Below are 17,721 nucleotides of genomic sequence, written 5' to 3'. Positions count from 1 at the left end.
ATCAATAGCTGAACCTACAAGCACTTGAAACCTCTTCTTCATGTGCAAATAAATATTGTGTAATTGATAGAAGAGATCATAGAGTCAGAGTTACCAATCAAGTAAAATTAAATCTGAGGCTTAAGCCTTTTGGTACAATAATGGATGTCTGAGCTCTCAGCCAAATTTCATTACACATCATCGGTTACAAACAGGCTGACTTAATCTCAGATTATTGCCAGTACCATATAGCGTTTGAATTTATTTTACAGTGCGTTATGGTGATACTGTGAAACACTATAGAATCAATGGAGATCCAAGTTTCCAAACATTGTCCCAAATGATTGACTATTATTCGAAAGAGACTGGTTGTTTGTGCACAAGACTAAATGAACCATGCATAAAGGTATGTAAACTCAAATCTCTTCCCCTTTAATTCATCACATATTTTCTTAATATGTGATGAATTAAATAATAACCTTTTAAGTAAATACTTAATAACCTTTTAAGTAAATACTTACTCAAAATAGCTATTAGTATTCCAACCTAAGTCTATTTCAGTCTAGTTTTAAACTTTGTAATACATATTGTAGTAATATATCTATCTTGGAATAGACAGCAATTTTATTGCAGCTTACAAAATGTTATATAATATCTCACATTAAACATTTAACAGTTCAGCAACAGAATGTGGTAGAAATTCATTCTCTCCAATTCTTGGGCTTCCGGACAATGTAAAGTAAGATCCTTGCTCCTGAACAGTGGAGCCCAAGGCATCATCAATGCAGCCCCTTGAGCTTCATTGACATCCAGCCAGGAAAGAAGTGGAATTTTATTGCCAGAATTTTACCAACTTGTTTGTCCCGATTCTAGGGAGGACAAGGCTCGCAGAACAAAATTCCCTGTTGGCCTTGGGTGGGATTTTACAAGCCTTACCCGCGCAAGGTCATAAAATCCCACCCCTTATCATAGAAGCAGCATAAATTGGCACAGGAACCAAAGCTGGCTAGCGACTGTAGGTGTTTTTTAAATGTGCCAGTGGGAGGAGGGCTCTTACTCCTCTCAAATGCAAGTAAACTTCATTTTGGTACAGGTAATCCCAAACTCTGATTTTAATGAGTGAAGTTGTCATCGGTCCCAAACTGGTGTTAGGTCTCTTGGATATATATGTCACCCTATTGGGGTTTAGCAGACTAGACAGTGCACTGTGTATTCAAATCTACAGGACAACATGTCTGAACCACAGTGAAGTGTTAAGAAAAGTGCATCTTTTAAGGTTGATCTTACATTTAACTACATGCAGATATTTGGAAATCCCAAATGTGTTGATTATACAATTTACACACAAAATCTGTCTCAATTAAATATCCTTTAAAACTCAAGCAATTCATTTGGTCACTTTCTTCTCCTATACAATGAACTGGGACTGGGGAATTGAATGCTGGAACTGAAATAATTTGAAGACAATAAGGGGACAAGCACAGAGTAGGCAGGAGCAGATGGGCTATCATCATAGACCAGGCCTGACTGTCCTTTCTATCAATGATGTATATCAGCAGCCAATCCCATTTTGCACATTCGTGGAGTTGAAATTTACCCCCAGTTTATCTACCCGTTGATCTTTTGCTCTAGGATAATTACTAACAAGTCTTGATAATGTGAACAAATTAGAAAGGTGTAGTTGGCAGCGACATGTATGAATCAGAACTTTTTTTTAAGTGATTGAAAATAGTTAATTTCATATTTTGTCAACAGCTTGATCGGCCATCCCTTTGCACGTTGACTCATCTTGCTGATTGGGAAATCCAACACACTTCTCTTCAGAAAGTACAATTGATAGGAAGTGGTCAGTGTGGAGAGGTGTGGGAAGGAACCTGGAATGGCACAACTGATGTGGCAATTAAGGTGCTGAAAGGAGGTTAGTCTCAGATTTGTCTAAAAAGGCTGTACTGAGATGACAGTGACGAGCATTTCACCATCATGGTACATTCACATTCATAATTTTGAAAGTAAATGATCTAAGTTGATTTCCATTTGCAAATGTTGTGAAAAGACAAAATTGAGTAATTACTTGTCATTATCAAATGTATGTAGAAAATTTTAATCGCAAATTTGGACCTTCACTTTTATTCTGTGTCCTGTGGACAGGATTCTCTGATCTCATCCATGGCAGACCCATTGCAAGCGAGAATGGAAAATTTGATGTTCCAACCAAAACTCCATTCACGTCAGCGATGCAGGCCACTGATCTGAAAATCCTGGAGTGGAGATGCTGGCGTTGGACTGGGGTGGGCAGAGTAACAAGTCTGACAATACCAGGTTAAAGTCCAACAGGTTTATTTGGCAGCAAAGGCTTTTGAAGCGCTGCCCCTTCATCAGGTGAGTGGAGAGTTGGGTTCACAAACAGGGCATATATATATAGACACAGACTCAATATATGCCCAGTCTATATATGCTCTGTTTGTGAACCCAACTCTCCACTCACCTGATGAAGGGGCAGTGCTCTGAAAGCTTGTGCTGCCAAATAAACCTGTTGGACTTTAACCTGGTGTTATGAGACTTCTTAAGGTGGACAGACCAGGGGGAAGAGGGAAGCCCCTCATCACATGATGCATTGTGTTGAGGCCCCTGCCTGCCCTCTCAGGCATATATGTCGTAAGTCCCATGGCACAATTTGAGGGGGACCAGTAGAGATTTTATTGTAGTCTTGACCAGCATTTATCACCAAACCAACATCACTGAAAGGGACACATTCCCTTGTTATTTGTCTCATTGCAGTTTCTAGCATCTTGCTAGGTGTACATTAACTGCTATGTTTTCCTGCATAACTGCTGATTACACCTCAATACTTCCTTGACTGGACAGTGCTTTGGGACATCCAGCGGTGATGAAAGGCACTATGTGAATACAAATCTGTTCTTTCATTTCACTCTTGACCCTTACCCTGCAGCCAGGGGTTCCCTCCCCTTACTATTCTCTTCTCCTACTACATCCATTCCCATCTGCCATGTTTTACCTTTTTGGAGCTAACCACTATTATGTTGCGATTTTATATTAATACCCAGGTCTTTCCCCACACTGCCTTCAAACAACAAACCTTAACAAGATTTCTACTATTTGTCTCTTTCAGCAATAATTCCACAACTGACCTTCCAGCTGGAAGTATAGGAGTGTGGCTTGGCAGCAGCCTGATGGGTACCACGCAAGCCCTGATCAGGGATTAATAACTCATGCTGCTGTGCTAAACATTTAGTGGAGCCATGGGTATCTATTAAACTTTAAAAGGAACATTGTTCACAATCTTTATATCCAATAGACTTCCCCCAGGTCCACCTACCAATCGCCTGATATGCAGCAACAATTCATCCGTCTTTTTCCACCACCCATACTTTTGGAACCTTTCACTGCCATCCCAGTGCATCAACAAAGGGCGAGCAGCAACTACCAAACATGTTGGCAGGAGTCAGATAAGTGGAACAACCACAACAATCCGAGCACAACAACGGTGGATCAGCTGATGGCTGTAAAGGCAGGCCCTCAATCAGTGATCAGTGAAGACAGGCAGTGTGCTGCTGCCATGACATTATGTGCCCTGCTGTGCAACATCCTAGAGGAAATCATGAACAGGTCCTTGTACAGACAGCTTCCATGCGCTCTTTTAAATCTTTCTTGTTGAAATTCAGACTTGAGAGGGGACAGGGACAGTTTCCCACACAGCTGACAGCAGTCCCTTAGTTCTTCATTTTTCATTATTTTGCAATCCTGTTGAAGTATGTACGTGAAGATTCCCTGAGGATGAACTCAATGCCACAGGGAAAATCTGCAGTAAGGATGTTAGCCCAGATTCAATGATATTAGGAAATATTGTAAAGTGTTACACATTTATAATTATTGTAGTAATTGGAATTGTTTAAGTAACAAGTCCTATAATACAGTGGTTACTGATGTAGTGATTTTCTATGTTTAATTAATTTTTACTGTGAATGAATCTGATCTGTAGTTTGCTCTCTAATCAAACTATCTCATAATCTTATGATTTTTCACTATCTAAAGATGAAGAGAACACAAGAGAACTGATATAATTGCAGCGAGCAGTTTGCAGTAGCAAGTCCTATTTAACCCATGGGCAACAAGAGATATTGTGCACAGGGTAAAATAGCTGACTTAGATCCTGAGCAAGCCAATTACCTAACGCAGCTCTAAAATTGCAATACGCCGCAAAGACAGAATTCACACCAGCACTAATAAACAAAAAGCAAAACAATAATGAAAATTAAATCTCAAGGCCCCTAAATATTTCCAAAAAGTCACCACAGTTCCCATCTACATTTTTCAAACATTCTTTACTTTGAATTTGAACCCAGTGACCTACCCAAGAAGATTATTACTGATGCTAAACCCCAAGATAAAACATAAAACAAAATAAAAATGCTCAGGCATATGCAACCCATCCTTCAACCACCAGGGACTGACCTGAGATAGGCGAGTCATAGGTCAAATGATTATGACTTAATTGTTTAAGTTCATTTATTCATGTCACTAGTAGGCTTACATTAACACTGCAATGAAGTTACTGTGAAAATGCCCTAGTCGCCACATTCTGATGCCTGTAATGGATACACTGAGGGAGAATTTCACATGGCCAATGCGCCTAACCAGTATATCTTTTGGACTGTGGGAGGAAACTAGAGCACCCGGAGGAAACTCATGCAGGCACAGGGGGAGCATGCAGTCTCCGCACAGACAGTGACCCAAGCCGGGGATTGAACACAAGTCTCTGTGCCATTGTGCCCCCCACCCATGCCACGATTTAGAATGGAGAAAGATACTCTCTACGAAAAAAGACACCATGAGAAGGAACACAAATTAATTCTTATGTCTTTCTAAATGCCATGGATAAAAATACAAGTGTAAGGAAATTAATAGTGACAATCTGTCTATTGTATACATAGCCACTAGGTAGCGCCAAACATCCACCAGACAAGGCAACAGAGACCAGAACAATTTCTTTCCAATTTTAGCAACTAGTTAGTGCCATAGAGAGCAGCTAATAAGCAATAAAACACATTTACAACTAAGAGAATGCACATCAGTGGCACATAAAAACACCAAATGTCACATATCATGAGAAGTTTAGGTAAAACAAGGATGAACACATCAGTAAAAACCTCCTACTTGTTAGATAGTGCAGGGAAATATACTGAGAAATGCAGTAAGAAAGAACAAAACAATTGCTTACTACAGAGAAGACTCTAGAAGCAAAACCTACCATCAGAGGAAGACCAAAACCAGACTTGTAGATTTCAAAATGTGTGGGCAAAGTGTTTGTCTTTCATTACCCCTGCTCCCAGCTGCTTCTAGCCTGAATGCTTGCACACACACCTGTTCATGCATTCATTTTCACAGCACTCTGTGAAATGCTGATTTACATCTGTACTTCCTCTAATCTAATAAACTGGTTTTATTGTGTATAGAGCAGTTTCTTTTATATTAGGGAGACAAAATACAGAGTATTCTAACATTGGCATATAAATGTATTGTTCAGTACAAGAGATTAGTGTTTTAGGAGGTCTTGTTAATGATAGCGCATAAATCACTGTACAGTGCATTACACACATGCCAGGAACAGAATTTGTGTGTAGTTGGACTTCTTCAAGAGGTGTCTCCCCCTCATCTCCCCGTCCTCCACCCCATCCCAACACAACTGAATCACAGTATAAGAGATACTTCTATGAAACTGCACTGCTGGTTCGTAACCTTGCTAGATGCAGGCTGAAGTCAGAGTGGGAGTTAAAACCCTGCAACCCTGACTCATACTTGCTTTAGCAAGGCCCCATCCTTGCATTAGATTTTGCCACATTATCTCTATTGTGAAGCTTTCATTTGTGTTATGGTCACTTGCAGTTCAGGAACACTGTGAGGTGATTGTATTTTAACTATTTCAGGTCAGGAAATTTAGATCAATTGAATTGTGAGACAGGTCTTAGTGGTGGGGGAAGACGGGACTCGGAATAAAGAGGAAGAGAAAATATATCTGTACTTTCCAGCTATACGCCTTTGCATGCACAGTGTTACATACAAAGCAAGTTAAATTCTGAATACACCAGTTCCTGATATCTATCATATGGCATAATGAAAATCAGAACCATTGGATGCAAAATACATCAAAATAACAAGTAGATAATTGTTCTCCTCCATTTTCTACAGTGGGTTCGCAATCAAAAAATGCATTCCTGGAGGAAGCTAAAGTCATGAAGCAACTGTGTCATGAAAGACTGGTCAAACTATTAGCTGTCTGCACTGAGAGTGAGCCATACTGCATTGTGACTGAGTTAATGAAGTTTGGAAATTTGCAAAAATACCTCAGGTGTAAGTGCTTTATTTTGTCTTTCCTTAATGTGACACTAACGCACGAGAGTCAGCTACCCAAAAACATGACCTGTATTGCCTCAATCCAGATAAACTTGTTTTACAGAGAAACATTCAAATAGTGAACTTGCAATCCTGGTCAAAGTCTTCCAGCACTGAAGTTGAAAGGGAAGAAATCTAATTCCTTTGTCCTCAGTAGCCAGGAATTAACTGACAACTCAAGACAAGCAGGGTTGCTGTATTTATTGTTAATATACATCTGCTTGATACTTTGATAGTTAGGAGTTTGCAGTCAGTAGTGGAGTGATGGTGCTTGCCATTGCCCACAAAGAACTAATGAAGTCTGTGATATGGACCCTACCATGCCAAATTCTGGCACCAGCTCTAGACAATCTCTAGTTGCCCACCAGTATTGATGGCAGGAAACAGGCAATCGCACTGGACGATTCCCATGGACTGCAAAGCAGAAAGGAATAAGCAGGTTTTATCTTTACCGTTTATAAGTTATACAAAAAGTGGGATTTGGAAGTACACATGGTAGAAAGATAGAATCTAAAATATTATAAAATTTAAAACAAAAGTTTTAAAAAATTATTGAATTTTTATCATTGAATGGAAAAAATTGCATTCCAAAAATGTTGAATTATTTCTTACCGCGTTGTTCATTACCCATCATCCTGATTTGAAACTATATCCCCATTCCTTTACTGTCACTGGGTCAAAATCCTGGAACTCCTTCCCTAACAGCACTGTGGGTGTACTTACACCACATGGACAGCAGCAGTTCAAGAAAGTGGCTCACTACCACATTCTCAATGACAATTAGAGATAATCAATAAATGTTTGTCATGCCAGCAATGTTCACATCCTAGGAAATATTTTTTAATCCAGTTCAGTATCTCTGCATTAATTGCAGGTGGTATTCCTGATTGAAGTGCCCAATCACCTTATACAACTAATATGAATTGAATGGGCTGATTTCAACAGGCCCCTGGTTGTTTCTTATTTCTCCAACATGGTCAGGTCGGCCTTAGCAGCTCCACACCACACTTCTTTTGCAAGTTAACTGTATGATGTAAAGTGAAAGGTGGATAAACGTACCCTGACTAACCTTGACCAGTTTTCAGTAAACCTCTTTAGCTTGAGTGAGATAATCAAAGAGCCAGGTCCAACACAACTTTATTGAACACTTCATCAAGGAAAAACAATATAAAATCTCTTCACAGGACTCTTCAGAAAACAGTCTTAAATCTCTAAACAGCCTCAAATCTACACGAGCTACCTACCACTAACACATGCTTCCAAGGATTCACTACACCTTATCCACAGGACCCTATCATTTGAACTGACTGCCTGAAAAGACTGGTTTTAGCCTTTCAATAAGGCTGGGACAGGCTATTCCTTGGCAGTTTACACAGTCTTTTGGCCATTAAACTCAGTCACAAAGCTCTGCAAAACCCCATCCTCCTCTAAAAGAAATCAGCTCCATTTCTTCTAGGATTTAGTATGTTCCTCAACCAAAAGCAGTGCACAACCAATCCAAGTTTTTGGCATAGAGTCTTTACCAAAAATGTCATAAACCTGCAGAATCTTCTCAACTCTGTTTATGATGCTCTAGATGCCATAGACCCACCAGTGTTATCTTCACGTAATGGAAAAAGCTGCAGCAACTTTACGTTTGCCTAATCTCAACATCTGGATTTAACCTTCAACTTCTTCCGCTTACCTGTACTGTATTGCACCACTAGGTTCATCATCTGATGGCATGGTGCATTTATATTGTTTCAACCAGTTTCAGTCTGCCCAGTCATTTTGGTTTTAGTTTTAGTTTCCTGAGAAATTAGAAGGGTTTGTTCCCTTTCTCAGTTTCCTTCTTCAGTTTCACTGAAGAGGAAACAGCAAGTGTGGTGGTGGAGGAAATGTCTTTAAAAGTTACATTTTTTTACTTTGTTTATGAAATATTTATAATATCAGATGGTGCCTGTCAATCTCTCCTCTAACATGAAGTCTCCTGATATTTTTCACAGCTCACTCAGAAAGCAGTAACCTGGACTTTTCTTTACTCAGTGGCTTTGCGATACAGGTCTGGAAATGTATTTCTTTGTTCATGATAGCAGAGAGATTTTACTGTGATGAAGGATTTAAACATGTAAAGCAATATGAGGTTTGAAAGAATTTAGATTAATTAAAAGTTATCTCGATTGACTGAATGAGGCCATCATGACATGGACAAAAGCTACATACTGCAAATGCTGGACAATTGAATCAAAAACAGAAAACTCAGCAGATCAGGTATCATTCTTGGAGAAAACAGTATAGGGCATAGGTTTAAGGTGAAGGGGAAAGATTTAAAAGGGATCTGAGAGACAACTTTTTCACATAGAGGGTGGTTCGTATATGGAATGAGTTGCCAGAGGAGGTGGTAGACGCGAGTACAATTACAACATTTAAAAGACATTTGGACAGGTACATGAATAGGAAAGATTCAGAGGGATATGGGCCTAATGCAGGCAAATTGGATTAGTTCCATTTAGGAAACCTGGTCGGCATGAGACGAGTTGGGCCGAAGGTCCGTTTCCGTGCTGTATATCTCTATGACTCTCTGATTCTTAACAGCAGTTGAGGATTAGAAGGTATTGCAGAGGAACAGAACACGAGAAACTGTGATAGGAGTGATGTGGATTTGTGGTCGGATGGCGGTGGGGGTAGTTGCCGGGGCAGATACACACAACAGCCCCATTCATAGTGATATATTTTGATTTTGATTTTTGATTTGACTTATTATTGTCACATGTATCAGTATACAGTGGAAAGTATTGATTCTTGCACACTATACAGACAAAGCATACCATTCACAGAGAAAGAAAGGAGAGGGTGCAGAATGTAGTGTTACAGTCAAAGCTAGGGTGTAGAGATAGATCGACTTAAAGTAAGATATGTCTATTCAAAAGTCTGACGGCAGCAGGGAAGAAGCTGAGGAGGAGATGGTTAAATGGCAGAAGTAATTTTTGCATGAAATAATACATAAATTACATGAATAACAGACACCAAGGATGGCAATTTTCAACTTTTGCCAGACAAAGGAAACTGATCTTTCCTCACAGATGAGGACCTCCTGCTGTAGAACTCTGATACCAGCTACTAAGTGGCCTAACCAGCAATACTTAAAGTGAACAAAGGATGTTGCTTAGATGCCCCCATTTTCTACAGTTTAAATTTTAATTCCTAAAACTATAGATTGCATTATAAAACATATAAATTATGAACTAAATAGTAGCAACAATGTACTTTTTTTTTCTATCTCTCTCTCTCTCTCCTCCTGCATTTAAAATTGTGAGAATAACATTTTTTTTGGATTCTTGGTTATGAATGTTTTTATTACATTTTCAAAATGTGGGAAATTAATGGTCCCAGGACAATATTTGCAATGTTTTAGATTACAGAGGGAATGGCCTACCTTGAAGAGAAATGTTACGTTCACAGGGACCTGCGAACTGAAAACATCCTCCTGACAGAAATGCTGTCCTGTAAGATTGCTGACTTTGGCCTTGCACGCCTGCTTGAGAATGGTCAACGCAGATTATCATTGGGTAATACAACTAGCATTAACTACAAGTGTGACCGACTAGTATTTCATGGAATCATAGAATAGAATACCATCAGTTTAGAAGGAGGCCATTCGGCCCATCGAGCCTGCACTGACAACAATCCCAATCAGGCCCTATCCCCATAACTTCATATGTTTACCTCACTAATCCCCCTGACAGTAAGGTGAAATTTAGCATCCACCTAACCCGCACATCTTTGGAATGTGGGAGGAAACACACAGACATGGGGAGAACATGCAAACTCCATACAGATAGTGACCCAAGCCGGGAATCGAACCTGGATCCCTGGTGCTGTGAGGCAGCAGTACTAACCACTGTGCCACCTTGCCTTAAAATGCAGCCTCTGAATCTTTCCACTGCAGATCCAGATTTTGTTTTTCAAACTTAAAGATAGAGCCATTAGTGATTGATATTCTCCAGAAAATCATTGATGACAGAGGCTTGGAGCAAGGTGTAAGAGGTGAACAAAACATACCTTATACCTTAATATAATAGCTTTAAACTAGTGTAATAATACTGTACTACATTCAAAACCATGGCTTATTAATAAAACCTCCACAAAATAACTACATGCAAAACTCCACTTTTCTGCCCAAATCTCAACTCAAACCCCCTCAGGATTTAGTTGCTATCCTTAAACTATCTGTGAACCTCAGTCTCAATACCTCTTTGATCTGGCAGATACACAACCTTTCACGTAATTAGTCATTCCAGTGCAAGCTGTAAGTCCTTGACTCAGGTTGACTGATGGCGACTCTGCTTGGTGACTGCAGTGCAAGACGCCACTCTGCTAGTCTTTTTCATTACAAAACTTTATCAAAAATGTCAAAACATATTTCCATGGAGACAGCCTGTTTGGATGGCCAGTCCTTAGCATGGTGGTACAGTTGTTAGCACTGCTGCCTTACAGCTCCAGTGACCTGGGTTCAGTTCCTGGCTTCGGTCACTGTCTGTGCAGAGTCTGCACATTGTGTGCGTTTCCTCTGGGTGTTCCGGTTTCCCCCCACAGTCCAAAGATGTGTGGGCTGGGTGCATTGCCCATAGTAAATTGCCTCTTAATGTCCTGGGATACGCAGGTTAGGGGTATTGGCAGGGTAAATACGTCAGGTCACAGGGAGAAGGCCTAAGTGGGATTGTTGTTAGTGCAGACTCGATGGGCTGACTGGTCTCCTTCTGCATTGTAGGGATTCTATGATTCAATCTTTTTCCTGTCTTAGTCCAGGCAAACCTATTCACTCCGATATTGTTTTCAAAACTGAAACAATGGACCTTATTCAAGTGTGATGTCTCCATGTTGATACGTATGTGATAAAAGTCCATTTTTCCTTAGCAGTTGTTGGTGTTTGTTTGTATAATGATTGTTATCTGGAGCCATCAGCTCTGATGGTCCTCCAGTTATTTTAATTGGATTGTCTGGTGGCTATTGTTCTTTCTTTGATATGGTAATGTCTCATTGCCTTTACACAGCCTCAACTTGGTTTCAATACCAATATGTTTTGAAGATTAACCCCTTACAGCACAGTCTGCTTCTGTATCTTGAGGTTTAGCCTGATTGTTTGCAGTATTTATGCCCACAAAGCTTTGGGGGTTTTATATTTAATACAAGCCAATTGGAGAGGACCCTGCTCCTGCAAGGAATGTAACTATTTGAAATTTGTACATACAATTGGAAATCCATTTCCCCATTGATTTCTTCACTCTCCTATCTACATTCAGTCCTCTTGGCGGCAACGATGCCATTGTGCACAATGTGATCATTTACACAATAGCCTATAATTTGAGGAGCCATTTTTGGGTGAGGGGTGTCCTTTGGTATCTTACAGTCAGCCAGTCTGTATTGGAATCTTGCACACAAAATGTCTATGAATTTTAGCATGTCTGCTGAGTAATGGAGAAATGGCCTGAGACATAAAAATAAATTATTTGAAGAATAATTGAATCAGCTGCAAATAAAATTATACTAGAACACAGAACATAGAACAGCACAGTACAGACCCTTCAGTCCTCGGTGTTGTGCTGACCTATGCCTGAACCCAAGATCAAGCTATCCCACTCCCTATCATTCTGGTGTGCTCCATGTGCCTATCCAGTAACTGCTTGAAAGTTCCTAGAGTGTCCGACTCCACTATCACAGCAGGCAGTGCACTCCACACCCCAACCACTGTCTGAGTAAAGAATCTACCTCAGATATCCCCCCTATATCTCCCACCTTATGAACCTTATAGTTATGCTCCCTAGTAACAGCTGCATCCACCCGAGGAAATAGTCTCTGCGCGTCCACTCTATCTATCCCCCTCATCATCTTATAACCCTCTATTAAGTCACCTCTCATCCTCCTCCGCTCTAAAGAGAAAAGCCCCAGCTCCCTCAATCTTTCCTCATAAGACCTACCCTCCAAACCAGGCAGTATCCTGGTAAATCTCCTCTGCACTCTCTCCAATGCTTCCACATCCTTCTTATAGAGAGGCGAACAGAACTGCACACAATATTCCAAATGTGGTCTCACCAAAGTCCGGTATAGTTGCAGCATAACCCCACAGCTCTTAAACTCAAACCCCCTGTTAATAAGCACTAACACACTATAAGCCTTCTTCATGGCTCCATCCAGTTGAGTGGCAACCTTCAGAGACCTGTGGATATGAACCCCAAGATCTCTCTGTTCCTCCACATTCCTCAGAACCCTGCCGTTGACCCTGTAATCCACATTCAAGTCTATCCTACCAAAATGAATCACCTCCGCACTTATCAGGGTTAAACTTCATCTGCCACTTTTCTGCCCAGCTCTACATCCTATCAATGTCTTTTTGCAGCCTGCAAGAGCCCCCCACCTCATCCACTACTTCACCAATCTTGGTGTCATCAGCAAATTTACTAATCCACCCTTCAGCCCCCTCTTCCAAGAATAAATATTCTCAGATATTTATATGATGAGTCCATTTTTAAGTGATTTAGTTGACCTCATGTAATTTTAGAACTTGCAAATTAGGGTAAAAAAAAATTCCCAATCCCAATGTAGTTAATTCTTAACTGCCCTCTGAAATTGCATTGCAAGCCACTCAGTTCAAGGGCAAATAGAGACAAACAACAAATCCTTGCCTTTGCAACATCCACATCCCATGGAAAAATTAGAGAGTAACATCATGGAGAAAACATTTCTGGATCCATCGTTCCACCAATGGGAATTCTCAAAATGATCACTTCTGGCTAACAACATTTCCAGCCTTATCCAATTCCTCTCCATCCACCCACTAGTACACTTACATTCATTCTACACTAAAACGCCAGCCAAAGGTCTACGGAATTTTGGGAGTGGAGATTGGACACAAAAATGTGTTTCGGAGGCAGTGGTACAGTGTTATTGCCACTAGACTAGTAACCCAGAGACCCAGCATAATGATCTGGGGACCTGGGTTCAAATCCTACCATGACGGATGGTGAAATTTGCTTTCAATGAAGATCTGGATGAACGTCGAATGATGACCATGAAACCATTGTCATAAAAAATCCATCTGGTTCATTAATGTCCTGTAGGGAAGCAAATCTGATTACCTTACCTGACCCCAGATCCACAGCATTGTGATTGACTCTTAAAAGCCCTCAGGGATGGGCAATAAATGCTGGGCTGGCCAGCGAAGCCTCATGCATGAGTTTTTAAAAATAATGTAAGTGTTTAGTGTTTTGCTCATCCAGTGATAAAATAATGTGCAGCAACAGAATTATTTTACAACTATTAATTACCACCATTCTTAACATTCTACGTTTAATTTCCTATAGATACTAAAGTTCCCATAAAATGGATGGCACCAGAAGTATTCATTGATGATATTTATACTACCAAGTCAGATGTCTGGTCTTTTGGAATTCTGCTGACAGAGATAGTCACATATGGTAGCATTCCTTTCCCAGGTATGATATTCGCTTCAACAGTACAGTAAGATTGTTAATCAATCCAACTAGTTTATGTTAATATACCGAGTTTTGTTTATTCAATGCAATCATATAAATGGATAAAAAAAAGTACTTCCCCCCCTATCTCAGCCCTAACTCTCAGTTGAATAAATCAGTGTTGCTTACTTGAGTTGGGCAGAGAGGGTTGAGAAAAACCAAAGAACTGTATCCCAGGACAGGATTCCAGCGAGGAAGGATGAACTCTAGAGGGAAGCAGTAGTAATCATTGGTGCAATGATAAGAGCTGCTATTAAAAGTTCAAAAGATGAAAAGATAGGCTAATGGCTCTCATTTCAATAGCCAAATTGCAAACAACACAAACTGAGAAAAATTCAGGTTCAGAAAATATCTTCGGTTAAAACCAATGTGATATCTAGCAAGACGAACCTCTTTGAGAATAAAGTTGTGAACGATAATGTTTAAAGCTTATTTATTAGTGTCATAAGTAGGCTTACTGCAATGAAGTTACTGTGAAAACCCCCTAGTTACCACACTCCAACACCTGATAAGGTACACTGAGGGAAAATTTAGCATGAACAATACACTTAGCACGTATTTCAGACTGTGGGAGGAAACCGAAGAACCTGGAGGAAACCCATGCAGACATAGGGAGAACATGCAGATTCCGCACAGGTAGTGATCCAAGCCAGGAATCGAACCTGGTTCCGTGGTGCTGTGAGGTAGCAGTGCTAACCACTGTGCCACCATGCCGTCCTGTCATGAGTTTGCCTGTATCCAATAGTCATCCCCTTGGGTAACTCTTGTTATTGAAGTATTCATCCAAAACCTCTTTCATTCACATGTATGCCAGCTGGATGCAGGAAAATTTCTGACAAAGACTCCATTGTCAATACTCAGGGGGCTGAATTCTGGTACCAAATGCCCATGACACAATCACATTCCTAGATAAATAAAATGAACCTGAATACACGTTTTAGTTAAAACTAGGATTGAAGAATATAAGTAAAATTTAAACATTGGAGTCAATTTCTATCCTGATTGGGTGCATGTCAGGGGCAAACAGCATTGCTGGTGATTACCTGCTCTGCCCACATGGGATCCTGTGTAGTTTATGTAGCACCATTTTAAAACAGTGCAAAGTGAATAAATTTTTAACCCATGGAATCTGGGCCAGAATTCTTCAACCTCGCCTGTGGCTGGGATTCTCCAGCCTCGCTGCTCTGAATGGGAAATTGGCTGAGTGCCAAATTCTCTGTTCTCACTGGCACTGGTGGCAGGGCAGGGCGTACATCATCAGAGAATTCCAGCCGTGGAACATGCAGTAAAAACAGAAATTGCTAGAAATACTCAGCCAGCACCTATGGGGAGGGAAACAGGATTCACGATCAGGTCAATGATCTAATATCAAAAGTGCAGTAACTGGTAAATGGTATTATCTTACGATATATTCTTTCACATTCTTGGCCAGAAGTTATCCTAATTTATGTTTTTTCAAAACTCTGTTTTTGATCTGAACCAGATAAAGAGAACACAGAATTTGTTGAAGATTTAATGAAAGGAATCATATTCCCTCCTGCTGGCTGCCCAGACATCTTCCATGATGTTATGCTTCAGTGCTGGGAACAGGAATCAGAGAAGAGACCAACATTTAAACGCCTGCAAAACACACTAATGAAGTGCAACCCAGTGCCAGAAACAGAAGAATTATGTTGATCAAAATAAGAAGTCATGATGGGTACAGAGAAATTTCCTTGAATCATTAACTAATGTGTACTAAATATCAAACCAGCTTCAAACCTTACACTGTCAAACCCATCTTGGCTTCTTTTTATGTATCTATTCCATCCCTGCTGATTCTTGGAAGCAAATTAATGTAATTTTTAGTTTCCAACTTTGTAAAAAGGAATCTTATATTTGCAGTCAGATGAATGAATTCTACGGCATGAGCAAGATGGAGATAATTTCATTCTAATTTTGTGGATTTTTGTATATAGAAATGCTCTAAACTATTGAAAATGAAGCTTTATATATTTGTACAGAGAATAGCAATGTCAATGGTTATGATACCAATTTTAGTAAGTGACTCTGGTGCTTCCAGTAGTGTTGAAGAGAATGATTAACTACTTATCTACAATGTGCCAAAGCTTCAAAGAAAACACTGAGACTGCTAAGTAAACTCAGCATCATCAAAGGGATAAGACTTCAAGTACAGGAAGTGTCAGTACCACATTCAGCTGCAACAATGGCCAAATGATCATCAAAAGGAACTAGCAAAGAAAGTAAACTATGGGGATGTCACACCTTCAAATCAATACACAATTGGGCAAAACAATGGCGTAATTCCTCCATCCCGCCTGGAAGGGCTAATAATCATACAAGTTTAAAAATCACATTTCTGCAAGCTGCAAAATTCAGTCATATGAGGAAAGATATGAGAAAGCTACAAGTCTCAATTAAAGCAGACCCAAATAAGAGTCAAGAACCATAGAACTCCATTACAAGGAAGGCCTCAGTCACACAGCATGCACTCAAGGCTCTACTGAATTATGCAGCTGCAGCTTGTCAGTGCCTGTTCTAACAAGAGACAGTGGGACAGGGAAGTTTCTCACCACTGGTTAGAAACAGATAAATAGAAAAATATGTGCTTGGTACATGTGCACAAATTGTAATTGGACAATTATAGCCTTATGATATGCAAGATGTAAGCCTAATCGATAGTTGTGATAGGAGATAGATAACTCCTGTGGAAATGTACATTTTTGATTGGCATATGCTAATTTCTTATAATTGGATCGTAACTATAAATCTCTGTACAATTCTTGGATCGGGACTCTCCCTGATGAACCACTAGTTGGAGCACTGATATCACTGGTTACTATAGTTCATAATAAAGGCCTTGTCTGAAACTCCAAGAGTCTTTGTATGGTTTTCTCAAAAAGGAGAGAGTGAAGTGCACCATACCTGAAAGCTGTATTTTTTTTCCTTAGCACCATCCATGGGAGCCAAAAACTCAGAAACCCACCGGCACAGTTACATTGCGATGACGAGTTAATGGTAGGACGATCTTTCCTCTGGCTGGTGGCATGAACAGCATTTCGTTCATCTGCATCTCATGAATGCTTATGAAACAGCTGGTCACCAGAACTCTGTCAGGCCTTTCAATCAAATATCACCCCAGGAAGAAATTATGCCAGACTAAAACCCAATTGGCAAAGAATGTCAAGTACTCAGTTTGCAAAAGACTTTCAGATCAATGCAATGATTATCCAAAGAGATCGACAAACAACTGTTTTCATCAATGCAAAGTTACACTAAGTATTGCAAACCACAGTGACATGACACACTCTTTATGGGTTGTATTGTAGCAAGCCACTAGAACTCTCCAGGTATCAAAGTCAGGTGAATGCAGAATGCTGCCTTGGCAGGATGGAAAAATTCCCCCAGTTTGTCAGACCAGCTCCCAAGACTGAGGATCTGCTCAATCTGAGGTGTAATGTGCCAGTGTCTGCTTGATAAAATCCAAATGTTGAGTTTATCTCTCTCCCGGTCACAATAGCAATTTCTGGCATTGTGTTTCACTTTTTGATCATCCTTTTGAAAATAGATACTTCATTGTGTTAGTTATCATTCACTTAGAAGACCCAACACTTTTCAAGAATCATAAACTGTCTTAAATCCTAACTGTTTTGTGCTAAGCAGCAGTGTTTTCTGCATGTCTGTGCTCACTAGATTGGCAGCTGTCATATGGTCTTCATATTATGCCAATCCTATTTCCACCACCGTTTGAGACTGCACAGCAAGTCAAAGAGACACCACATAGGAACAAAGGCCAACTGCAGCACATGTAACGCTAAGG

The 17,721-nt window shown here is 40.1% G+C and overlaps 1 protein-coding gene across 5 annotated transcripts in view; it reads left to right on the top strand.

Annotated features, from left to right (window-relative positions):
* LOC145344962 (tyrosine-protein kinase Src42A) overlaps positions 1-16,766 on the top strand; it is a 47,480-nt gene extending 30,714 nt beyond the window's left edge. For all 5 annotated transcript variants that reach the window (XM_080192356.1, XM_080192357.1, XM_080192359.1 and 2 more), the window contains 7 exons: positions 252-385; positions 1,735-1,897; positions 6,187-6,348; positions 8,376-8,431; positions 9,785-9,938; positions 13,731-13,862; positions 15,385-16,766. In XM_080192356.1, the coding sequence (XP_080048482.1) occupies positions 252-385; positions 1,735-1,897; positions 6,187-6,348; positions 8,376-8,431; positions 9,785-9,938; positions 13,731-13,862; positions 15,385-15,578 (995 nt within the window). In that variant the 3' untranslated portion in view covers positions 15,579-16,766. The remainder of the gene's footprint in view (positions 1-251; positions 386-1,734; positions 1,898-6,186; positions 6,349-8,375; positions 8,432-9,784; positions 9,939-13,730; positions 13,863-15,384) is intronic.
* Positions 16,767-17,721: the final 955 nt, after the last annotated feature.

The sequence above is a fragment of the Carcharhinus amblyrhynchos genome, chromosome 7, assembly GCF_965287045.1.
Source record: "Carcharhinus amblyrhynchos chromosome 7, sCarAmb.v2.hapA, whole genome shotgun sequence".
NCBI lineage: Eukaryota > Metazoa > Chordata > Chondrichthyes > Carcharhiniformes > Carcharhinidae > Carcharhinus > Carcharhinus amblyrhynchos.
The sequence above is the reverse complement of the archived record's forward strand: the minus strand, read 5'-3'. Positions and strand labels throughout refer to the sequence as shown.